General features: G+C 34.5%; 2 protein-coding genes, 1 long non-coding RNA gene and 1 pseudogene across 3 annotated transcripts; all 4 read left to right on the top strand.

Moving 5' to 3' along the window:
- The first annotated feature begins 2297 nt into the window (after nt 1–2297).
- On the top strand, nt 2298–5103 carry LOC143560188 (aspartic proteinase 36-like). Its single transcript, XM_077048546.1, has 10 exons — nt 2298–2791; nt 3174–3303; nt 3385–3542; nt 3909–4130; nt 4212–4260; nt 4351–4374; nt 4471–4544; nt 4666–4756; nt 4835–4907; nt 5006–5103. The coding sequence occupies exons 1-10, from the start codon at nt 2568–2570 to the stop codon at nt 5101–5103; spliced, it is 1143 nt and encodes a 380-aa protein (XP_076904661.1). The 5' UTR covers nt 2298–2567.
- A 7145-nt stretch (nt 5104–12248) lies between these two features.
- LOC143560187 (protein MOTHER of FT and TFL1 pseudogene) lies at nt 12249–12909 on the top strand (annotated as a pseudogene).
- Nucleotides 12910–14211: 1302 nt separating this feature from the next.
- Nucleotides 14212–20708, top strand: LOC143560173 (uncharacterized). The gene is made up of 7 exons (XM_077048534.1): nt 14212–14688; nt 15664–15884; nt 16778–17345; nt 18264–18621; nt 18969–19123; nt 19266–19460; nt 20141–20708. The coding sequence occupies exons 1-7, from the start codon at nt 14518–14520 to the stop codon at nt 20651–20653; spliced, it is 2181 nt and encodes a 726-aa protein (XP_076904649.1). The 5' UTR covers nt 14212–14517; the 3' UTR covers nt 20654–20708.
- Nucleotides 20709–23059: 2351 nt separating this feature from the next.
- Nucleotides 23060–25711, top strand: LOC143560200 (uncharacterized). Its single transcript, XR_013140077.1, has 3 exons — nt 23060–23269; nt 24379–24628; nt 25567–25711. It is a non-coding gene; the product is annotated as an uncharacterized LOC143560200 (long non-coding RNA).
- Nucleotides 25712–27039: the final 1328 nt, after the last annotated feature.

Here is a 27039-nt window from a genome sequence, read left to right as displayed (position 1 = left end):
AATTAAAAAACAATATTTTATTAAAGATGGGTAGGTAAACTTGCAAGTGTTATTTAATTTAATAAAATTTGGTTAAAGTTGATGATGAAAAATTGTAAATATTTTAAATAATTAAATATTAACGTGTGAATTATGTGTTTAAAAGACAAATTTATCCCTTTTCGTATATGTATATTATGCATTAAAATTAAAATGTATGAAACTCATAAAATCAAATTTACAATGTTGGATTTTAGTATAACAACCAATCACATGAAGTAAGATGTTTGATAAGTATATATATAAATGTGTTGTTTAGTAAAAACGGCGGCGCATACAACGGTTGAATTTCCTCAATGGTAGTAGTTCAACTATGATATGTAGCAATAGGATGAGAAGATTCGTTGCTATTTTTGTCCTTAGACGACTATGATTTTTTTTCCGGAAAATCTTTATAGATTTGGTAACATAGTGTTCGTGCGTCATGATGGTGGGCCAATTTATCGTTGACTAGGGTTGAATCATCGTCGGAGTCATTTTGGTATTAGTGACGTTACTTTAAAATTTTAAAATGTTTCTGCTTTTTAATGATACATCACGTTTATTAGTTATCATGACGAATTGATTGTTGAAATTCATAAGTTACATTATATAAAGTTGCATAGGTCAAGGGTCTTGTAAAAGACCGTATAAACATTTAGAATGATGTTAGATTTCTAGCGTAATACCCAATCACACGAAGTATGAAGTTTTGTAAGTATAAATGTTTTGTTCGGTAAAAGTTATGGCGCATCCAACGATTTGATTTCGTCAATGTAACTAATTCAATTATGAATTCATTTATTCTTCCATTTCTAGGTTAGGAAAACTTACATCTATAGTCCACTACTAGATGAGAACAACTTCATGTTTCATAATCTTGGCAATACAGACTAAAACATGAGAGAGAGAGAGAGATATCACAAATGCAGATCCTAAGTGATTTTTAGAGAACCACTTAGGCTCTTTGTAGACGCATACAAAAAACATAAAAAATACTACGAAATTAGATTATATTTAGCAATCTCATGTCGAAACCTAACCTTTTTGTTGAAGAAGAACGAGTAGACAATTTTGATTGACGCTAAAATTGTATCTATATGTTTTGCATCCTCTTGAACTCATAATGCAAACCATAACTCGTTAGATGTTTGTCTTTAACGAGCAAACAATTTTGTTTGGCGTTAACAAGGTGTATCTAGACGTTCAACACCCTTTTAAACCCATAATCCAAACCCTAACTCCTTAGATGTTGTCTACTTTTTTTTAAAAATTGGCCTTCTTCTTAATTATTTTTTTAAATAGTAATTGATAAAAAAGAAAAAGAAAAGAAAAACATGGTTGGTAAACATATAAAGACAAGTAAATTGTCATTTTATGTGATCTGGTATTTAACATTTACACGCAAAAATATATTAAAAGATGATTTTATGTGACCATCTGTAGGTAGTTGCACATCTTAAGTTTAAGTTAAACCATACAACTGTTCTCAGTTATCTCTATATTATAAGTGTTTGAGTGACTAATAATCTCACGTATAAATTTATCTTTTTGGGGTCATATTCAAGATCGACTTCGCAATCATTGTGAGACCGTATCCTCTAAACATATGAAATCCGTAAACCCTCTTTCCATGTCGGGTTCGGACCCAGGATTATAGCTCTGATCCGTTCATTCACTCAAATATCCTTCGAATCGGCCTAAATGGGAATTGAACTTGCGTCTTCACTTTGGGAAGGCATGCCTAGCTAGTCAATATTTTTATTAAATACTAATTTATTTTAATAAAATATATTTTTAATATAACAAAATAAATTAACTATTTATTTACAAACACTTAAAATAATTCTAAATATAAGAAACTTTAAGTAAAATATTGATCATAAATATAAAAAGTTAGCTATATTCAGGTAAATTTCATATTATTACATCAAAACATAATAAAACTTGAAAGTTTAGTTTATAAAAAATAAATTAACTAGATAATGATATATTATTAAATTCTTTTTAGTGTCATATGATTGAATTAGAGGATAAGCAAATGGTATCAGATATCGTTATCAAAAACCAGTACCAAGTTTTTTGAAAAATCAATATCGGGCTTGGTACCGTATTTACCAAATTTTTGTTTATGGTAGCGGTGCTGAACCGAGCATCTTCGGTACCAATACCAAATTTTAGAGAAAATCAGGATCGGGATTTACGAAATCGGTACAAAGCTCATCTATTTGTCATACATTGTCACATGTGTTCTTGGGTTTTTAAGAATGACGTGGAATTTGAATTTTCAAGCCTTATTGTTGCATGTTATGCATGCTAATTATAGTAAACATGGAGGAAAGCAACGGTGGTGATGACATAAGAAATGTGAATTAACACTTATCTCTTTTACTTTATTTATGGCTTTTAGTTGGTCACATTACAGTTGTGTATCAATATTATCTTTGATATAAATTCAGCTATATAGTTTCATACTACTACATGCAAAATTAAACAATCCTCTCAACTTATTGTGATTTGTGAAAGAATTGTATCGGTGTTAATTCGAAATGGCGGGTTGTAGTTTCTGGCTTGTTCTTGTGTTTTGTGTGTGTGTTTCCGTTATTGAACTTGATACTTTCGTGTCTGCGAATGTTGTTTTTGAGGTCCATAACAAGTTTCATGTCAAAAATACATCATTGAGTGCTTACATTGATCATGATTCTCATCGTAGACGAATTTTGTCTGGCACCGATCTTCATATTGGCGGCAGTAGCAATCCCACACACGTTGGGTAAGCGCGCGCGCTCTCTCTCTCTCTCATAATATAAAATGTGTAATTTAGAAATAGAGTTAGATCTTGCAAAAGAAAAAAAAATACACATTTATTTATTGATAGCAACAATTGATATGTTTCTTTAAAATCTGGATTTTCAAATGCTAAATATTGTTTGGTTTCAGTGTAATTTTATGATCATTTTGTGTTCTTAAATAACCTTATTTTATGTTTTGAGTTACAAGATTTACAAGCAATTATTATATACAAGAAAATACACCACCTAATATCATATACACATTATTCATATTGCAGTAGATCATTGTCTATGTATTTGATCTGATTTTTACAATATTTTAAAATAAAAATATTTTGGCTTTATTATTTTATTTAAATCTAGAATCTACTACACGAAAATTCGCATCGGGAGTCCACCCAAGGAGTATTACGTCCAAATTGATACCGGGAGTGATATCATGTGGGTGAATTGTGCAGGATGTGTGGAGTGTCCAAGAACAAGTGATCTTGGAGTAAGTTTATTTAAATTCTTACCTTATAATATTATTCACAGTTTATATTTACTAAATTACTTTTTTGGTGTCTCGTTTAAGGTCCCACTCTCGTTATACGATCCTCAAGAGTCTTCAAGTTCGCAAACCGTTGCTTGCGAGGAAGATTTTTGCACCACTGAACTTAAACCATCAAATAACCGGTGTGTTTTGGGGACGCGTTGTCCATATATTGTGAAGTATAGTGACGGCAGTTCACAGTTCAAGCACCGGGTATATTGTTAACGACATTGTGCAACTTAACAAGATATCCGGGAATCTCAAGGCCACAAATATGACAGGGTATATTATGTTCGGGTGAGTTAATTCCTACATTAATTTTGTAGAGAAATACAAAATATTTAAACTATCTTTTTTTTATTTTAACAAAATCCTTATAACTTTGAAAAAAATATTTAAGGTAATTCATACAAAATATGTTAGTAACTTTGACCATATATGTTGAGGTCTTTTTTTCAAAGTAACCTTACATATTAATCTATAAAAATGTGTAGGTTTTAATCTTTATTTACAAATGTTATCATATGATTTCAAGTTAAAATTTCACAATTTGTGATCCAAAATAGGTGTGGAGCGAGACATTCGGGAACCTTCGGTAAAACCGGACAAGCCCTTGATGGGGTTTTAGGTTTCGGACAATCTGATTCTTCGATGATATCGCAACTTGCGTCATCTATGAAGGTGAAAAAGATGTTTTCCCATTGCTTGACTCGTTCTAAAGGTGGGATCTTTGCCATTGGGGAAGTGATTCACCCAAAAGTAAATACAACACCGTTGTTGCCTAATATGTAAGCTTTTCTTTTAATATACTTTTCATTATCATTATTTGTTACAACAAATCTTGATTACATTTTGTATCTACATCGTAGGGCACATTTCAGCATTGAATTGAAAGCAATTCAAGTGGATAAAGACTTTGTAACGCTTCCAGCGTATATGTTAAACAACCCAGCAAAACGAGAAGCCATAATTGATAGTGTTACAACTTTGGTTTATTTTTCTTAACAGATTTATAGCCAGTTAATGGAAATGGTAACTAAACTATTGTTTTTTTGGTTGTTACATTTCTTTATAAATAAAATAAATTATTTCTTTATATATTTTTCTCAATGTTGGCTATTGACCTAGGTTATGGCTGCACAACCGGGCGTTGACGTTCACACATTTGACAACAAGTTCAAGTGTTATGCAGGCGAGGGAAAGTAAGGGTTCTTTTATTAGCGAGTTACATTACTTAAAATTTTAATTTGTTGTCAATTTTATTTAAGCTTTCTTGATATATTAAGCATTTTTAAGAAGTAGAATTTTTATTTGATACCGCAGTGTAGATAATGCTTTCCCGATTGTCACGTTTCACTTTGCCAATGCTATGAAGTTGAGAGTTCATCCAAGTCAGTATATTTTCAGAACTCCGGTATGTATATGCTCTAACGTTTTATAGACCTTTCTTTATTTATCTTTTGTAATCATTTGCATTACATTGTGTTTTCAGGATAATTTATTGTGCATTGGTTTTTTGAGTAATGATCTGCAACCGAGAGGCGTGAATACGATCTTGTTGGGAGGTTAGGCAAAACATTAAAATTATGACATCTTTTAAATGTTTAGCTAACAATTTTTTTTAAAAAGTTTGTGGGTTTTTCATGTTGTATTTTGCATGTAGATGTTGCAATGACAAATAAGTTGGTGACATACAACATGGAAGATCAAAGCATCGGATGGAGGGATTATGATTGTAATTGTATACTCTTATTTAGATAAAAAAAAACATTTCAGGTTGAAACATATCGGTTTTAATATGGGTTAACAGGTCAAACCAGACTAGAATGGGTTGTCTGTTGAAAGTAACTTCGGACTCAAGTCACAAGTTGGTGAACTTGAAGGACCAATATTGACAAATCGGTCATAGTTGGTTATGTTTCCTAATTACGTTATGTTTTCTAATTGTATTGTAATTATAATAGGTAATGTCTTGGCTAGCAAGTTAGGTTAATCTATATAAGCATGTCATGGTTAGACATTATAGATTGTGGTGGTGTGAGACGCAACCGAGTTAGGGTTCATCCAAGAGGCACACACGAGATGTAACCGAGTTAGGGTTTATCAAGAGATGTAACCGAGTTAGGGTTCATCTAGTGTGAATTTGGTGTAACCGAGTTAGGGTTCATCAAGAGTCAAACCGAGTTAGGGTTTGATAGTTTGTAATCAGATTTTTGAGTTATATTTTCCGATTAATATAAACGAGAGTTATTCGTTTTAGTTCGTGTTTGATTATCGATCCGGGACTTGAATTGGTATCAGAGCCAAGTTCAAGAGATCGATAATCGGTCAGCGGCGAGCGGTGGCTTGAGGAGAAGCTATCAATCGGTGCACATCGGAACCAAGTTGGGTTTCCTAATTGGTATCTATTTGTTAAAGCAGATCAGTCGGACTTGTTATTTACGGCGGTGGAATTACGGTTCTTCTGGCAGTGGCGAGTGGCAAAAGGTTAGGCAGACTTGCGGCGGTGTTCTTACCTGTCCGGCTGCTTACAAGGGTTACGGAAAAAAAAAGAGTCACAATATTTTCTTGGACGAAGAATACGAACCAAGAGCCAGGAGGTTTGATTTTTTGTATACTGCTTTGCAATTAAATAAAAGATAGAGTACACGGTGTCACAAAAGGCAACAGGGCTTCAGCACATGTTATGAAAAGAAAAAATAGAATAATATTCCTTGAAGCAATATTGTTTTTTGTGTCGTGAGGAATTCGAATATTGCTTTTGATTGGTTTGTATTTGTTCCAACGAAGTGGAGCAGAGGGGTTGTGCGAGGCAACTACGGGACATCAATCTGAGCGATTCAGATTGCGTGAAAGGTGTGAAATTTACCTGAGCGATTCGGGGTGGTACAGTGTGATACCGGTGTTTACCTGAGTGACTCGGGTGGTGCGTTGTGATACTGGTGAAGAAAAAAATTGTGTGAAGCAATCAAGAAAGAGACGAGATTTCGGTTGTGTGAAGCAATCAAGTTTGTTGACTAAGTTTTGATTTGGAGGATGTGCTCGTGTTTAGATTCGGGAACAAAAGAAGATCAAGGAAGATTGTTGCTCGCTTGATTAGATGACCGGGATTGCAGCCAAATGAGTGGTTATGCGAGTTCAGACGACCGAGTGAATGGTCGGGGACATGGTCACAGAGGTAGTCGAGTTCGTGGGAGCCGAAGAACACATCTATGGATCAAGAAAGTTCCGGGGAGATCAAGGCCAAGATGGTTGTGAAAACCGAGAAGGTCAAGATCATTAGTCAAATCAAGCAGGACAAAAGAGACATGCTCGAAGTTGAAGAACCACTTATTTCGAGTCAGAAATTAGGGGGTGATTGTTGGAAGTAATTTCGGACTCAAGTCACAAGTTGGTGAACTTGAAGGACCAATATTGACAAATCGGTCATAGTTGGTTATGTTTTCTAATTACATTATGTTTCCTAATTGTATTGTAATTATAATAGGTAATGTCTTGGCTAGCAAGTTAGGTTAGTCTATATAAGCATGTCATGGTTAGACATTATAGATTGTGGTGGTGTGAGACGCAACCGAGTTAGGGTTCATCCAAGAGGCACACACGAGATGTAACCGAGTTAGGGTTTATCAAGAGATGTAACCGAGTTAGGGTTCATCTAGTGTGAATTTGATGTAACCGAGTTAGGGTTCATCAAGAGTCAAACCGAGTTAGGTTTTGATAGTTTGTAATCAGATTTTTGAGTTATATTTTCCGATTAATATAAACGAGAGTTATTCGTTTTAGTTCGTGTTTGATTATCGATCCGGGACTTGATTGTCTGGTGTCACAAAATATTATTACATTTATAATATGGATCTTTGTTGTTCCACTTTCAGGCTTTTCGAGCATCAAAGTGAAAGACGAAGAAAGCGGCAAGGTTTACAAGGTCGGAGCTCATAATATCAAATGGTCGAGACCGAGAGAGAGTTCTAGTCGTGCTAATGTGTCCGGTTTTGTATGGTTGGTGTTCATTATAGCTACAAAAATAATTATGTATTAGTAGCAAGTGTTGAACTTGTTCTTCATTGGAGTGTGTAATAAATAAAATATGTGATATCAAGTTCCAATCTATCTTTTTGATTGGTTACTTTGATCGCATAATTTTTTTAAATGGGTCGATTTGGGTTATATCGATAAATATAAAGAAATAAAATATTTTTATTTAAATCATCTAAAATGCACTTAATTGTTCTTCTTTTATTAAAAGCTCAGGTAACACCATAATTTTCATGATTATTTACAAAGTTTGTTACCGTTGATTACGGTTCAACTGATATAAAAAACAATCAACATAAGAAAAGAAAATACATAAATGAATAATAGCGCTTGTTTAATAAACGAATCTTGTTAAGTTTGAGTTGTTTAAATTAATTGTGATTATATCTAGGGTAACTTAAATATAGTTTTAGCTAAGTGCTACACACCAACCTATTTATGAGATGTTTAAACTTTAAACCATTTATTACAACCCAACCCGCTAGCCCATTTACAACCAATTTACATCCCCACAACCTAGTTACACATATTGTGTTCAGGTTCATCTCAACCCGTCTGTCAATCTATACTATTAAATAGGTTTCTTGCATATCATTTTACAGACAATAGAAGGAAACAGTTACATTTTCTGCCAAAATAAATTTAATTTTGGCATCTTATCCTTAACAAATATTTCCAAAAATATAAAAACACTCACCATGTGCGCAAATAAAACGTTCACGCCCAAACGAGAAAAACTTTCATATTAAAACGTCATCATTATGCCGTTTAAAAGCTTAACTACTATTTTTAGTTCGTGCACGGACAAAAAAAACTTTGGTATGAAAATGTCGTTTTAAAAGCTTAATTACCATTTTCAGTTGAATTATTCGGAATGCAAAAAAAAGGTTAGAAAAATACAATTCAACATAAATGACTAGAAAGCTAAAAGAAACATGTGTATATAGTACATTAGCACGCACACATCGTTTTATACGTCAGTATGCGTGGGATGCACATGTATTCGACGTCAGCACACACATATTATTCGACGTCAGTATGCACATGTATTTTACCACGTCAGTATGCACACGTATCACATGCATACATCCATCAAGGTACAAATTACAGAAACTTATTTTATATATAACAATTTTATCATATAAGGTAGCAATATTTGCACGGGTATACAAAGGCGGCTCAACCATTTTAAAAGTCCTAAAGCGAAACAAAGATTCGGGCACTTTTAAAATATATACAAGACTGCAGAATTGTTTCATTTCATTAAAACCATAGGTGTATGCAGAACATTGGATTTCTTTTGGGCCCAAGAGCATTCACATTTCATCCATCGTTTTTTATCCTATAATTTAACTAAAATCCGTACCTATTTAAAATTTAATACTCATTATTAAAAATCTCCCACAACACATCTACTATTTTTATCTTTATCTTACTCACAAATAAATATTTTATTATATTTCTCGTTTTTATACACTCATAATAATTAAAGAATGATGAGTAGTAACTTTTTATATATAAGAAGTTGGTATAACAACTTTTTATAATTTAGGGTTGCGGTAAACAAACGGTGGAGAAAATGAAGTTCGTTTTTAGTATATTTTTTAAAATTAAAAAGATGGATGAAATGAGAATGCTTTAACGGAACATGTCCAACTTTGAGAAAATAAAAACCATAATTTCTTTTAAACTTAACAACTTTCATTTCAATGCAAGTTGGGCTGACCCATTGTTATGTAAGGCCCCGTTACCGGTAGCCCTACTTTCGTGTTGGATTTACTCATAAATGCAGTTCTAAATATCAAAGTTAATTAAAACATTCGCGGAATATAAAAGCTTTCATAAAATATTTCATAACAAAACACCTATTGTCTTAAAACAACATCTTGTCTTTCAAAATAAACAAAACATTAAACTTAAACGTCTTGCGTCTTCCGATGCCAGCCCCTTATTCAGTGCCACGTGTCTCCTCACGCGAGCTGCCTCATCCTACTCACTTGCGTGCATACTAAAAGTCAGCTACGCTGAGTGAGTTCTAGTTAATCACATAATCATACAATACCTTCTTACATTTCATACTTAACCTCTTAACTTTCTTACATACGCACGTAAGTGCATATACTTTCATTCTTACCTTCATACTTCCTTTACATACATAATCATACGTTTTAAAGAGCCTTTCGCCCTATAACCTCACAGATATTATAAGGGTCTGGTCCCTAACATCACAGATATTATACGGGTCTGGTCCCTAACATCACAGATATTATTAGGGTCTGGTCCCTAACATCACAGATATTATTAGGTTCTGGTTCCTTTGTTTCGTGTAACTGTACCGTACCTGTTCATACATACTTTCCTTGACAATACGTGCAATCTCCGAAGAGTGTTCACGTACCATCATCATAACATACATACATTATGCATACATCATATATTCATACATACATCCTATCTTTCATCATACTTATCAATCATATCTTAACTACCACCTGACGGTACATGCAATATCCGAAAATCGTTCACGCACCGTCAAACAATCATCATACATAAATCATACAAGGCATACACTTACCACTTAAGATAAGTGTATTAACTATCACATCGAGTATGCACACAGCCCCGAAAACATAACAAGGAAGTGAGGCTAGAAACTCACCTCAAGGCGGTTGCGTTCACCGTTTACGGTTATCCCCTTCTTTAGCTGTGCGCGACTAACTGTATAATAATTATACGTATCAATAACTATCACTTCACATATCGTCTTTCTAGTTTAATTATTACCCTCAACGAACGTGGGTCCGGGGGCAACGCCCCTGGCAGCGGGGTTCTAGGGGCGTCAGCTTGGAAAAATTTTATTTTCATTAACTGTCTTATCACATTTTCCATTAGCATTTTGAATCATTGAATAATATGCTCCTTAAAAGTTCAAGGGTTTATTTGTAATTAAATCATTCTTTTCTAAGTCCAGGGACCATTCTGTCATTCTGTTAAACTTCTAATTCGTTACTTATCCTTAACGAACTGACTTACCATGACGAACTAGTTCTTGTAACGAATTGGAACCTTTAACGAACTGGACTCTTAACGAATCAGTCAATGTAGCGAACCAGTCCAAGTAGCGAATTGGACCTTCTAATTCGTTATCTACTTTAACAAACTGGTCATAACGAATCAAGGGTGATTCGTCACCCCTTTCCCTTAACGAATTGAACACGAACTGTAATCAGTTCGCTATGTTCCCATGGACGAACTAGCTAGCGAATCACCTTTAATTCGCTATATTCCTGTAGCGAATTAGGGTTAAGTCAGGAATGTCAGAACATTCCCTGACATTCCCCCTTAACCTCGTACCACTTTCCGGCGCCGCCTTTCCGGCACCGTCATTGCCGGAAAGCCGCCGGAAAAATGCGATTTCGCCGGAAATACGGGTTTTTGCTCGTTTTTCACCGTTTTTCGTCCCGTTCAATCCAAATCTGAGCTAGGGTGACTCCTAAGCTCATCATAGGTTCGGTTTATACCCGAATCCAGCCGGATCTCGTGACTTAAACGGTTTAACGGTGTCGGCTCGTCGTTTCATGATTATATCTAACGGATTTAAGCTCAAACAATAAAATACTATTATTACCTCGGGTCGGTTCTCGGTTTCCTTCTTGATATCGGTTTAGAGAGAGAGAACTAGAGAGAGAATCTTAAGTGTGTGTTTTGGATGGTGTAAGGGATATGTGTAAATGAATTAAATGGAGGATTAAGGGTATATATATTTTTGATCATGGGCTTATTAAGCCCATGGTCTTTCCTTCATTCCTCCATAACCCAAGTCCATAACCCATATCCATTTACCTAACACAAGTCCATCTCGTATTCTATTCAACTAAACCGATAACGACCCGCTATAAAATAAACGAACTTTATTTTATTAATATAACCGAAAGTAGGATGTTACATGTTACTTCAACATTTTGTATATAAATGATATATATGTTAAATATGACAATAATAACATAATTTTCTTTAGACTAACATTCTAAGAACTTGTATATTAAATATTATAAATGTAATTACTATTAATATAATTTATTAGTTACCCGTTTGAGTTATACTGCAAAAGACAATGCTAAAATGAATGAGATATTAATTCTCGAACGTGAAATTTACTCATTACGGCTATTTATTCATCATTATTAGAAGTTTACTCATAGCGATTATTGGGATTACTTTACCTATTTATCTTTAATATTTTCAAATAACACATATAGTAGTACATTGGCGGATCCAGCATACAAACGGGTGGTTCCCCGGAACCACCCGAGTTTCGAAATAATAGTGTACGGATATATAGAAGACGCGTAGGAACCACCTTATAAATTAAGAGGGAACCACCTAAAAAAAATTCCTGGATCCGCCACTGTAGTAGTAGTATAATACTCCTGTCAATAAAACAAAAGTGATGTTTCGCATAGTAGTATGTATGTGTAGGGATGAGCAAAACGGGCACTCGTATTGATTTGGTACTGTTGATACCAAGTTTTGAATTTCTGGTATTGGTACAATACTGGTGTTTCCCTTTTTTTTCCTTCAATACCGGTATCATGTATGTTTTAACGTGCTAGCGCATGTATTGCATGTTTTGTAATGGTAAACTTTTGCCATAAAGAATGGCATAAATCATGTAAAATTTATAAAAAGGTCATTATGGGTTGAATGTATTTCAGTCAACAAAAGAAAAAACATATGGTGTAACATGTGATTTCTAGTATCATGTTATAAGTACTTGTCAAGACTAGTCACTTTCTAAACCCGCTCTATATATATAGCAAGACTTGAATCTTAATGAACTAATTACTAGTAAACATACAAACACAATACTAATGGTGAATCCAAGAGCGTATCTTAACGTTATGGGAGAAGTCGTTGGAGATTTTGTGGACCCGTTTGAACCTACGGTCAGTATGACCGTGTACTATGGTAACCGCATGTTGATTACATTGAGTGAACTTAGTTTGACCACAGCTCAAATTACCCCAATGGTTCACATAGGTGGAGAGCATGACGCCTTGTACACCCTTGTAATGGTCAATCCTTACGCACCCAACCCGAACGAGCCATCAATGCGTGAAGTCGTATCATGGTTCGTCTCTCACTCTATTTTGTTTTATTTATTTATTTATTTATTTTGTGTTATATTATATTTTGTGTTTCAGGATTGTGACAAACATAAAAGGCGGGACGTCATCCGCTCAAGGTAAACAATTTGTATCTAAACGGTTTTAAACGTCTTCCGTTTCTTACAAGTATTCGTGTGTATTTGCAGGCACAAAATATGTGACATATGAAGTTGCTAACCCCCAAGTCGGAGTTCATCGTTTCATAATGCTTTTGTACAAGCAAGCATCAATGCTCAACGAGATTGAAGCGCTTCCAACTCGAGTTTCCTTCAAAAGCGATGACTTTGCAAACAAGCACAACCTTGGAAAGCCGCTTGGGATCACTTATTTCACCGTGCGAAGACAAGCAAGAAGGAATGCCTGATCATGATCCATTGGTCATGGTTCAAACCTATGTTGATTTAATTGCAAAGTTTAGTATTGTTTTTATCAATTAATTAAGGCAAAATAATTGTCTCTTTTTACTATTATATGTAATTCTAGAGCCTTAAAGGCTTAAATATTAAGCAAATTTAAGTTTCAATTGAATGCTTGTATTCAAAGATATTAGTTTAATTTCCCAATACAGAATTCAGAATTGTATTCAAAAGATTTAGCTTTTAGGGTCTAGTTGTGCATCGCAATTGTGATCGGTTAATTGACTGAAATTGATGAATGTTAATATTTTATTTGTGTCAAATGCGTCAAACTTAATTAACTACGTAACCCTAACACAACTCGTTTAATATGTTTCTCTAAACGAGTGGCTAGCATGAGGTAAACGAAATAAATTAGTGAGTCGTGAACGTCATAATTATAATCATAAACAAGGTCATATACTAAAACTGTAAATAGATTCACTAGTTAAATAGTTAATTCAAATGAAGTCCTAGTCGCATAACCGCAGGCTTGACGATTAACATTTAAAGGGGAAAAAAAACAAATACGGCACCGACAGTCTACACTAAAAACAGTTAATATACAACACTAAACAGAAAAATAAATTAGAAGATGCCAAAAATAATATAGCCGCTGATCATATAGTTTACGACACAAAAAAGATACAGTAAATGCTCAAAATGGTATAAACACTCATATAGCCTATATATATATACACGGTATCACCATTAAACACAAAATATTACATTAATTAATAAACTCCAAAATTGTATTAGCACACGTACAGACTATGATACAAAGAAATAACAAATATTTAAAAAGAAATCAGTTTTACCTGATGACGTGGCTTTACGCCCAGAGCCAATGGTATTTTTGCGTCAACACTGACAATGCTTTTTAATAGGGATAATGACCAAAATGGTCCTTTCTACCAACAACATTCACCGACTAACCTCCTCAAACCAAAAATACCCAAAATTGCCACTTTCTAAATTGTCGTTTCCAACATATTAGAAATGACCAACCACATCTAGACACGTATACATTTAAACGGTCGGCCATTGATCTATTCTGTTGGGCTTCATATCTATTATGTCGGGCCCGACGGAATAGTATTACACACGAAAATGAAGCCCGACGGAATAGATATGAAGCCCCACGGACTAGATCCAAGGATTACAGTTTAAGTGTATACGTGTCTAGATGTGGTTGGTTCAAAAACGGAATGGTGTCAGGTAGCCCCGTCGGATATCAGTTCTAATATGTTGGATCCGACAGTTTAGAACGTAGCTAGCCATTTTGGGTAATTTTGGTTTAGGAGGGTTGGTCAAGGACTTTTGTCGGTAAAAAGGGTCATTTTGGTCATTATCCAATAATGCGAAATTCATAAATTAAAATTTTTCCATCTGAAAAGATCGACCGGTTAGAAAATTGATTGGAAAAATAACAAAAATATTATTATTTGGGGGGTTAAAGTCATCCTCCATAGATTTGAATTTTAACGGCTTATCTGCCTAAATTTGATCAACAATGATTCTTATAATACGTTCAATTTGTTGTTTAATGTTGCATGTGATCATGCATACGTGAAACTATGGTGGCTGTTGCATTGTTTGTAGGATTCATTATTGGTGCGTTGGTGGTTATCGGTGTCGAAATCGCGGGTGTATTGTTCTTGATTAAAAAGTTGGGAGAGAAAGAAGAAGAGGTTAAGGTTGCAAAATCTATAAAAGATGAACTCCAATATCCTTCCCTTAATAAACAGGTTAATTTTCTATGTTTTTTTTTTAATTTGCTGTGCTGGAAGTTTGTTTATGTTCGTTCGTGTAATAAATGGTAATAAATGAACGAGCATGAACCAAAATTTTCCATTCGAATAAATTTACAAAAACGAACGGAGGTTGTGTTTGTTCAATTGTGTTTGCGAACGCTTGATAATGTGTATGTTTACGTCCGTTTATGTTTGTTAATGGTTGTTTGTTTGGGTTTTTAATTTATGTGTAAGATTAACATATGAAAATGTTAAAACAAACACAAACTTGGTAGCCGGTGTGAACCGTTTGTCACATACGATTCTCGGTTATTCAAATGAAATAAAACATTGGTTATGTTCATTTGTATTTAGGGCTGTAAACGAGCCTAGCGTTCGGTGAACTGTTCGGTGAGAAGTTCGTTTGTATTTGTTCGTTTAGCAAATGAACGAACATGAACAAGGAATTCCGTTAGATTAACTAAATGAATGAACACAGACAGAGACTATATCCGTTCAATTGTGTTTGCAAGTATTTAATAATGTGTTCTTTATGTCCATTTTTGTTCGTTTGTTTATATTTGTTCATTAAAGGTTTGTAATATTTTTAGTACTTTTCTAATCTTATTATATAGATTTAAGCAGAATTATTAACTATAAAGCAAAAAAATATATATGAGAATTATGTGGTTAATATATACGTAAAATTAGCATACGAAAATAAATTTACAAAAAAACACAAACTTGTAGCCAGTGTGAACATTGTTTGCGTTGACATTGTCCATTCTCGGTTAGCCAAATCAAATAAAACATTATTTGCGTTCATTTGAACCATTCAAGAACAACTTCATTTCCTTAATGAACCAAACTGAACAAGAAATTTCGTTCAGTTAGGTATTCGTTAACCCTTCGTTTTTCCGATAAAAACTTAACGAACGAACATGAACAAGACTTTGTTCGATTACTTGATAAATTCCTTGTGTTTTTTAGGGATGGGTTTGGATATTAGAAAAAGAAAAGATCCCAAAGACTTCACAATCTCAACAAAAAAGAAAACTTGAGATCTTTGATGTGACACCTGTCAAGAAACATGCAAGCATCAAAGATAAATCACTTATTATTACAGAAGCAGATGGGACCCACACACAAGTTTGTCTATCAGGATGTGTTGTAGAAGCTGTTTCTGCTGCAAATCTAGCATCCAGAAAATGGTTTGTTATGTGTTCTTTGCCACAATGTTTGTATTATGATTGTTACTTTCTAAAGGGTAAAACGGGTATTTCGTATAAAAAGATAGCTAAAAGGACACATGTTAAGTTTCCCGTTGGGGGTGTGCGTGGTGCAATTCTATGCAGTTTTGGCTAAAACCAAACCAGAAACCAAAACTTTGGTTTTTTTATCTTAGTTCGGTTTCGGTTTTTTCGGTTTTGGTTTTTTAGCACTAGTTTTGGGCTAAAACCAAACCAGAAACCAAAACTTTGGTTTTTTGATCTTAGTTCGGTTTCGGTTTTTGGTTTTTTAGCACTTGAGCTTGAACACTTTAGGCCGAAAAAAGTTGGACGGAAATAATGAATTTTGGTATATAATATTTTGGTTAATAATTAACTAATTGACTTTTATACATTTGGCCAAAAATATATGAGTTACATATTTATTAAATTCTTATAAATTACTTATAGTAAAATAAAAAAAATAAAAATCTAGAAATTCGGTTCGGTGTTTTCGGTTTTTATTACACGCAAAACCAAAACCACGCAAGTTCGGTTTTTATTAAAACATAAAACCAAACCGTCGGTTTTTGTTTCGGTTCAGTTTTTCATTTTCAGATTGGCTTTTTCGGTTTCTTGCACACCTTGAAGCATAGACTATAACATTTTTATCGAAGGTGTTCATTTTTATTGAAATAAATACCAATTTTGTAATCAAAATATGAAAATTTTGTACATGAAATTTTGAAGCATAAACTATAACATTTTTATTCAAAAAATGGAATTTTCTAACATGACGTGTTTCAGGTCAACCCGACCCATTTCAAGTTTAACATTTTGCAGCATTGTGAATTTGTGACTAAATTTTCTCATAAATATATTTTTTTTTCGTACAGGGCGAAAAAATACCCTGTGAAAGTTGAGAACAAATCATCAGTAATATATCATGGAAGCAAATTATTCTACATGTATTTTGAGGCATCATGTGAAAAAGAATCATGGTGTAAATCTTTACGACTCGCTTCATGCGACGACAACGAAAAACTTATATGGTTTCACAATTTACGCGCAGAGTTTTACACTTATTTGACATCATTAAATGTAGAATACCCTTCATTTTTAAAACCATGTATAGGTTTTAATGTAGATATAGGGGATAAATCGATTAAAGTAGATGGTTCGTCGTCAAAAGTTCGACACTTTTTGAAAAAATTTACGAAAAAGAATTTTAGAAGTGGGAGAGAGGATAAAAGGATTACTGAAAATGTGGTTGTCGGGTCGTTGAAGGCTTCTCAAACCGAAAAGAAAGGTAATGATGGCGGTGAAGAGAAAACGGGTGTAGATTGTAATGAGAAGATGAGTCGGGATGATGGAACTTTGTGTTGCAGTTTGTTGATTTCGCGGTTGTTTTTTGATGCTAAAAATAATATGGATCTGAGGACTTTGATGCAAGCACATATTCAGGTTTGTAGCAATATAATGATTGATAATCTAGTTTATGAAATATATGAGTATTGGATGTTTTATCATTTATGCATTTTGAACACATGTTGGGTGATATTTGACCCGCTTGACCCACTTAGGCTGAGTGGGTCAAACGGGTCAAATATGGTTTATTTAGATGTGTCAATCGTGTCAGGTTGACGGGTAATGGGTTGGTTGGTTGAAACGTTCAACCCAAACATGACCCGTATTTTTATCCGTGTCAAATTGTGTAACCTGAATACGATATGTTTAACCCAGCCCGGCCCAAAGGGGGGTCAAGGAGGTCAACGGACACAGACCCATTCTCCCAAAAAGCCCAAATCATTAAAAAAATTTATATATTTTATATATAATCTTGATTTAAGACATTAGTTTATGAAATGACTCCTTGGTGCAATAGAAAGATTGCTTGAATTTGGAATCAAAGGTCATAGGTTCAATTCCCATTGGTCGTGTTTTTATTTTTATAGAAAAAACTTCCCTTGTGTTTTTAATGGGCCATTTTAGTAACTTTTTATTATTATTATTGTTATTTTTTGCTTTGGTCCGTATTGGGCTTTCAAAAATGCAACCCAATCAATCTAGTTGTTAAATTATTTATCACATAATTAAAAACGTGATTTCAGAGGCCCTTTTTTATGCTCGTCCCGAGCCCCAAAATTTTAAGGAATTCTCGAAGACGACCCTGATTTAACCCATTTATCTAAACGTGTCAAATGGTTTAATGAGTAATAACAAAATTTTTAAACGTGTTAATCAGACGGACGAGTTGTTTAAAATGGGTTGGACGGATTAGTAGATCGTCCGGTTTAACTAAACAGGTCACAACCCAAAACCTGATTATTTTTGTGACATGACATAAATTTATAACAACTTATATTATATTTGTGCATGCAGAGAATATTGTCAACTGCAAAGACTCCGAGTTTTGTAGGCGAAATAATATGCACTGGTGTCGATCCAGGGATTATTCCACCATATATTCATGGCATGCGGGTTGTACCATCGGATCTAAAAGAAGTGGTCGCAGTGGAACTTGATATCGAATATTATGGCGGGGCCGTGTTAGATATTGAAACAAGAATAGAAGTGCATGAGCTTGAAAACCCGGATTCCAAAACTGTTGATGTTGTCACACCTGATCTTATAGAAGGTTTTGAGCATATTGGAGAACAGATTAAGCTTAATGAACAAACGAATCAAGCCGTTGATCATAAGGATGACGAAAGACGAAAATTGGGTAATTCTTTAGAAATTTACAAATATTAATAATAATAATAATAATAATAATAATAATAATAATAATAATAAGTGTTAAAAGTTTTTCAAGCTCCAGCTTAGCTCGGGCTGGGCTTGTTTATTATTTATCAAATATTTAATTATTTTATTTTTACGCATATATTATATAGGTATATTTTTAGTTATTGTTTTTATATATATTAGTTGATATATTTACAAAATGATCGACTCATTTCGAGCTTTTAGCGAGCGGCTTGTCTTGTTTACATTTGTGTTAACAAGTGAAATCATTTTCAATGTATTAATCTTTTAGGAAATTAGAAAGTAAATTTTTTTATATTTTTATAAGTGTTAACTGGTCAGCACGGTTTGACCCGACCCACATTGTTCTTTACCTAATTAATTTGTTATTTTTTTTCTCAGAGGAGTCTAAAACTTTAAAAGGCATTGAGCAAACATCTTCAAGTCTACCAAAGTGGAAATCCGTAATAAATTCCGTTGCCAAACAAGTCTCTCAGGTTTGCAGTTTTGACTCATTTACTTATTAATGTGTTAGCTCGGACTATATATTATCTTAAACGCGTCGATTTAACTTTTTTTTACTTACATATTAGTTATATACAAAAAGTTTAAATAAATGGAAAAATTGTTTTTGTGAAGGTACCACTTTCACTAGCAATTCGGGTAACAACGCTTCGGGGAACATTACGACTATACATAAAACCTCCACCGTCGGATCAAGTCTGGTTCGGTTTCACATCTATGCCGGATGTAGATTTTAGTTTGGCATCTGCTGTTGGTGATCACAAGATAACTAGTGGACATATTGCATTGTTCATTATCAATAAGTTTAAGGTCAGGACTATTTTCTTGTGCAACTTTATGCTTTGATGAAATAATTAATTATCTGATAATTATTATTGTGATATTGGTGAGAGTTAACCCATAAACATTTTTGTCCACTTTTTTAAAAATAATTAATGATAATTAATTTTTGTTATTATTAAACGGGTAGGGTGGGTTCAGATCATTGGTCAGAACGGGTTAGGGTAGGAACGGTCGATTCAGAAAAGGGTTATTTTTGGTCGGGTCGAAAGGGGCTTAGGTCAAAATGGTTTTCGGGTTAGAACAGATTTGGGTCGGAACGGGTTGGGTTAAAAATGTTTTTCTTTTTTTTAAATTGCTGTACATTTCATCTTTACTTCTAGTTTTCAGCACGGTTAATTTAACAACCCGTCTTTCGTTTTGACAAGACAGGCCCCTCATGTTTAGCAAATTACCAATAAGCCCCTGAACTTTAAACAAACTATTATTTTACTTTATAAATAAACTATGAATATTATTTTGACTTTTACCTCTAACAATAATTATTATTAGGGTATGTATATATGATAAAAAGTTGGTCTATATAATTTTAATAAAATATATAATCCCTTACTTTTATATGTCAACATTTACTTTTTATATTGAAATAAAACAATAAAACAAACAGGCAATAAGTTGTGTCGCTAAATATTTAAGTCGAATTTCCACAGGCAGCTATTCGTGAAACCATGGTTCTCCCGAACTGCGAAAGTGCAACAGTACACTTCATGTTAGCCGAAAAGAACGACTGGATCCCACAAAAATCCGCACCATTCATTTGGGCCAACCCGGAAACCCCCACCGAGCCCAATACCGAACCATCCGACGAAATCCAACGACAAGACATCAATTCAAGTAGCAAAAGCAGCACGGACACCACAGACGATGAACATCTGATAACAAATGATGAGAAAACTCTGTTGTTAGATACTGAGGAACAACATTTGGATGAGGCAATGGAAGAAAACCGAGAGGTTGCGCTTTTGAATTCGCAAAATGTGTCACCGCATGCGGAGGAACATAATGAAGCGACGGAAGTGGATAGTCATAAGTTGAAAAGGAGTAGCACGAGGGCGAAAATGTTGGGTTTTCGGAAGAAAATGGGGGAGAAACTTGAAGAGAAGAGAAGGAATATTGAAGAGAAAGGGAGGCATATGGTGGGAAAAATGCGTGGGCCCGGGTGAGGGTATCGGGTTGTATGTTTTTGGATTCGGGTAGGCATTTTTGTAACATGTGTAACATATTTTATGGCCGTTGATTCGTGTATTGATTCTACGATCTAAGACATGTACATTTTTGACTACTTTGTTTACGTTTTTATAGTGTGGGTAGCTTCATTAATGAAATATGATACGTTAAGTAGGTATGGACCTGGTTTAGAAGTGTTTATGGTCTGGTTTTGACAGTTTTTAAGTTGAAATTATAACTGGTCCCTAGAAAAGATGCAGAACATGAAGTGACCATAAACGAATGTTGTGACATGCGTAATGCGTTTGCATGGATTGCCAAGCGCGCAGTCCAGGGCCCTCTTAGACCGCATAAATGGCCCGGCCGCCGTCTAGGGCACGATCTCTATAAGGGCATGACTTTTGTTTTAAAGCCCTAAAACACTGGTTTGAAATTCAGAAAAAACTATAACGCCGTTAGTCATTTTTAACGGGGGGCATTGGGGACCATCTTTTTTGAATTTGGGACCGCCAGTGGCGATAAAACGAATAGGGATTATTATCAGCCAATACCATTTAATAGGGATTATTAAAATCCAATATTCCTTATATATATATATAATTTTATTTTAACCGTTATTAGTAAATTTGCTTGAAAAATGCTTATAAGAAACGCCAATAAGTGCCAAAAAAAATAGGACAAGTTCACTAAACATTAAACAATTTAATAAAATGTTATTGGGTCTGAGTTTAGTAATGAAGTAAATCAATAATGGACAATCATTTATGAAAAAAAATATTATGGAAGGGTCTTATTAGTATTTTTTTTTTTTTTTTTTTTGCACTTAGAAACCTCAAAGACGGCCTGAAGAAATTGTGTTGAGGACTCGCATGAACTGTTTAGCACATGAAGCTGTAAAAATAAGTCACAATATTAGTTTCAAATAGATTTGGTCCAAACCCAAATTAAAATATGTACCCATTCTAATGGTCCGGTCCAAGCAGTGGCAAATTCAATTGTTTGTACTTTTGATTTTAATATTGGTTTGCTAAAAGTTTAAAACGAGTCAAATTACGTTTAACATGAAGCTCGTTCAATAAAGCAGTTAAAGCTTGAGTTTTATCATCGAGTTTGATTAGGCCCGTGAACTTAAACAAGCTATTACTTATGAAAAAAGACATGGCACCACCACAAATTGACATTTATTAAACATATGCTACAGAGGAAACTAAATAGAATAATAAGGCCAAAACGGTGCCTACCAGCCGAAAGATAAGTTTGATTAGTTGACTAAACGCTGAAAAAAAGGCTCGGAGCCATAGCTACCTTCATGCTGGAAAATAGGCTTCTTTGAAGCCGACCCAAGCACACACCATACCTGCTACACACTTGAAAATAAGCTTCTTTGGAACTAACCTAATCATAGCTACCTACACGTTGATTAATAGGCAGACCGTCTTAGCCTTATCAATCTGTTTAGTCTCGCTATAGTCAATGCATGACACGTGTCGACTTCTTATGATTCGATGCTAGACTTAGTTGTTGCCTAACGAGTCATATTCATTAGTGGACCTACACCTTTAGTGTTGGGGTCGACCGACCCCTATGAAAAAAAATTAAATGTATATATATTAAAATCTTGTATGACTTTTATACAGTTTAACACCGACCATCTTCTTACCCTTATGAATTTTTTTCATGTGTCAACCAATGGCGTAGCTTAGTTGGGGCCATTGGTGGCCCCGGCCCCCTCCATTTTTCGCTCAATGGTGTAAATTTATCCTTTTTCAGTCGAAATATTTTATACATAGTGTAAATTTACCCGTTTCCAACCGAAATTTTGAGCTCAGCCCCCTCCGTTTTTTGCTCGGTAGGGTAAATTTATACTTTTTCGGCAGAATTTTTTATACATAGTGTAAATTTACCCGTTTCCGACCAAAATTTTGAGTCCGGCCCCTCCATTTTTATGCTCGGTAGTGAAATTTATCGTTTTTCGACTGAAATGTTTTATACATAGTGTAAATTTACCCGTTTCTGACCGAAATGTTAAGCTCTGCCCCCTCTAATTTATGAATTTTTTTAATACATATTGAGCCCGCCCCACTCAACGTGTATGTCCAAGTTTCACCACTTATGTCAACTACTATAATCATATTTTAAAGATTTTTTCTTACCATTCGAAATTAACCTATAAAATGTTAAAAACACCAACAATAAAAACAAGAAACACCCAAAACTCATATGACCAATTAGATGAAACAAGGTTATCAAAAACAATACAAACATGAACCACCATCATGACACCACACACCTACGTGTCAAACTCTCATGCAACTCTTTACACAAGTGTCCATCATATGTACTCTTTACATTCATGCATTTTAAAAACCATCAATAAATAACTCAACATCATCTTCATTCAATTTCACTTCAACTTAATATCATTTGAAGTAGTCATTGGTCTTATATAACTAAAGTTTGCAAGTCATCAAAACCCGAAAGTATGCCGCGTCAATACGCTATTGGGAGGTCTGATGAGGCCACGCACCCGGATTCCGCACGCGCTACCTTGTCGGAGTTTCTTTCCACTTTCATGTTTGTCTTTGCCGCCGAAGGGTCCCTCCTTGCGCTAAGTACGAACTAGTTTTTTTTAAAGGGCTAGCGATGCAGCTTGTTGTCTGTTTGCCATTTATTTTAATGTAGAAAAAAATAAATGTTTGTTGCCCGTTTGCCTTTTTTTTGTGAATTAAAATAAATAAATATTTGCTAACTACGAACTAATTTTTTGAAAAATAATTTTCTGAAAAGATCAAGCGACGTAGCTTGTGGCCTGTTTGTTTTTTATTTTAATATAGAAAAGTATTAATGTTTGTTGCCCGTTTGCCTTTTTTTTTACATAAAAAGAAATATGTATAGCTAAGTACGAACTATATCATCATCATACTCAGTATATCCCACCAATAGCAATGCTATGGTAGGGTCGGAGGAGGGTAAGATGTAGACAGCCTTACCACTATCCCATAGCTAAGTACGAACTAATTTTTCGAAAATGATAGGGCGTAGCTTGTTGACTGTTTTGTTGATCATTTCAAGCGTATGACATCTAATCCTATAACGTTTTTAACCGCCGTCTCTATAAAGGGTTAGACTGTCTTTTGGACAAAAGAATTTTCAAAGTTTTGATTGTTAATGGTCAGAATGGCACTCCAGATGTTGAGTGTCGGCTGGATGGCCGTTCTTACCAATATTTTTCAAAGTTGAAGATTATGATCAGAGCTGCCATTCTGACCAATATTTTTTTAAAGTTAACCGTTATGATCAGAGGCCGTTTTGACCAATATTTTTTTAAATTTGACCCTTATGATCAGAGGCTGTTCTGACCAGTATTTTTCAAAGTTGATCCTTAAGGTCGTTTTGACCAATAGTTTTCAAAGTTTGACTTTTTTTTTTCTTTTCAAAATGTTTGTCTAAGTGTTTGACCAGTATTTTTTAAAGTTAACCCTTATGATAAGAGGCCGTTCTGACGAATAGTTTTTAAAGTTTGACTTCTCTTTGTTTTTTTCTCAAAACGTTTGTCTTAAGTGTTTTGTGGACGGCCATTTAATGATATGAAACCAGATGCGGGTGGTGTAGCAATAGCATAACCCGATAAATAAATATGTTACTTGAAAATGATATTAAATTTCTTATTATCAACAAACTTAATTTCTTATATATTTTGATGTGAAACTTGACCATGCAGATAAGATGTACGGTGGTGACCACGGACTAGCGGCACCGGGTTACTAGTGTCGTTGGCTCACGCGCTAGCGTTGTTTGCCGCAATAGCGTCGAGTTTCAACGTGTCGGGTGGACACATAAACCCGGCGGTCACGTTTGGTACTCTTGTAGCCGGGCGAGTGTCGCTGGTTCGAGCCTTGTTTTATTGGGTGGCTCAACTTCTTGGTGCTGTTGTTGCTTCTTTGTTACTTAAGCTAGCCACTGATGGAATGGTATACAATTATGATTTCTTTTAGTTTTAGTTATGTTTTTAAATTAGGTAGTTTTTTATAAGACATGCTTGGTTATTTAATTAAAAGTTAAATTAAACAGTGGTGACGAAATATAAATGTTTTTAACTGAATGGTATCGATACTGAAAATATGAAAAAATGAACAATAGTGTCGGTTCCATACGTATTGGTATCGTACGATATTAAGTTTAAAAAATGTGGTTTTAAGGAGCTCAAGCCTAGAAGTAAGTTTTTTTTTACTAAACGAGCTCGAGCCAGGCCTAAACTGGCCTATTATGAAAATAAATGTTATTTCTAAATATTAATTATATTTTATAATTATAAAATTAGCATATTATGAATGTAGTTATTATTTTAAAATATTAGTTATATATTTTTATACGTGAAAATAATTTAATAAACGAGCTGAGCCTAGCAAGTCTCTGTTTGAGAAACTACTCACCTGTCGAGCACGAGCTCACGAGCTTGCTCTTTCTGAGTCAAGCTCAAGCCCTCTCATAAACGAGCTCACGAGCTTGCTCTTTTGCGAAAGAAAACCTTAAGTCGAGCTCTTTTAGTAAACGAGCTTGAGCCGGGCATAAATTAGCGTATTATGAATGTAGTTATTATTATAAAATATTAATTATAGAATTTTAGAATATTAAGTTTTATTATTGAAAATAATTTAATAAACAAGTTGAGCTGAGCTGAGTCTCAGCTTGAAAAACTACTCAATTGTCGAGCTCAAGCTCGCTCTTTTAAAGTCAATGCTCTCACAAACGAGCCAAATTGAGCATGCTCTTTCGAGAAAGAAAACCCCGAAGTCGAGCTCGATCTCAATAATGGGTTGTCTTAAAAAGTGTCAATTTGGTTCGGGTCAAAATGGGTAACTAAAATATAATATATTTTTACGTTGAGTCATCTTTCAATTGATTGCAGAGACCGGTCGGGTTTACTGTGGCTGCTGGAGTTGGAACCATAAACGCATTACTGATGGAGATAGTGCTAACATTCGGGTTGGTGTACACCGTTTTCGCAACAGCCATCGACCATAAACGAGGGACATTAGGGACGATAGCTCCATTTGTAACACCCCGACCAAAGGCGGATTATACATCGGGGCGCCACATATTGTTTCATTACTCGTGACACTATTGGTGTCAATATTTATTAATACACATTTTATCGCGCACGCGCATGCGGGGAAAATAAAGAACATAAATCAAACATAAATCAATATATTATAAATTATAACATTCAAACATCATTAACTTGTCCTGATACATTTTAATTCTAGGTCCAAAAGTAAAAACGTTCTACGTGTCCACAAGCTCCAAAACAGCTACTGCAAACCTGAACATGTGTTAAAATAAACGTCAAACACTTGCGTGTTGGTGAGAAATCAAGTTTAATACAATACATAGATAACAATAAATCTGCGCGCAACATGTGTATGTCTGGTTTTCAACAAGGGTGTAATCTGATCGGGACCAACTCTAAGAGACAAGACTGCCAGTGCTCACAATTGAGCTCACAAACAAGACTAACTGTGCAAGTGTAACAAAAGAGAAAATCATAAACGATAGTTCTCCCGTGTTCATCTAATGGTACCATGAAAACTGCGGAATAGACCGTCCATACGGTTAATGATCCACACATACAAATAAACAGCCAAGTCTACGTCCTCAACACATGGGATACTGCGCGACTAAAGTTCATAAACAAGTTTAAGACTCTAAGTTGTATGAACACATGAACATCCCAAAACTTTAAAAGCAAAAAGGGATTAGATACGAGATAACTCACTTGATAAACGATGCGGTGTAAGATAAAGCAAGAACCAACTTTAAACAAGCACAAGTTAACCTATAAATAAGATTATTGTTTTAATGATTTGTTTTAAGTCTTGATTATAAGTTAGCATAATTAATAAGTAAATTATAATATATATTACCGGAAAAGTAGGAAGAACAAGGAGGAAGACGGAGGCAGAGAGGAAGACGGCAGAGAGAGCAAGGAGCAAGAGAACAGGAGAGATTAAGTGTTTTGTGTGTGTAGTGTTAGGAAAAATAATGTTATTATTTATAGAGAAACCCTAGGGAACACAATCCCTAGGAAAAGGGGAAAAGATCTCAAAAAGCAAAAGATTCCAAAAGCAAAAGATATCAAAAGATATGGCAGCTGCAGGGGGCAAGATAAAGCTGTCAGGAAAACAGTAACAGGCATGGGCGGGTCAGATAAAGGTACGGGTCAAGCATGGCAAAAGCAGATCTCAAAAGATAATGTCAGTCACTTTTTCTACCAACCAATGGGGGTTGGTACGCATGCTGCGCCGAAAGTAACTATTCAGACATTAGATAGGTTAGGTCAACAGCTCAGAAGAAAAGGCAACACAAAAGCATACAGGCTGGA

This window comes from Bidens hawaiensis, unplaced genomic scaffold, assembly GCF_021521415.1.
Source record: "Bidens hawaiensis isolate Kalapana, Puna unplaced genomic scaffold, B.hawaiensis_p1.1 tig00020232_1, whole genome shotgun sequence".
In the NCBI taxonomy this organism is placed as follows: domain Eukaryota; kingdom Viridiplantae; phylum Streptophyta; class Magnoliopsida; order Asterales; family Asteraceae; genus Bidens; species Bidens hawaiensis.
The sequence above is the reverse complement of the archived record's forward strand: the minus strand, read 5'-3'. Positions and strand labels throughout refer to the sequence as shown.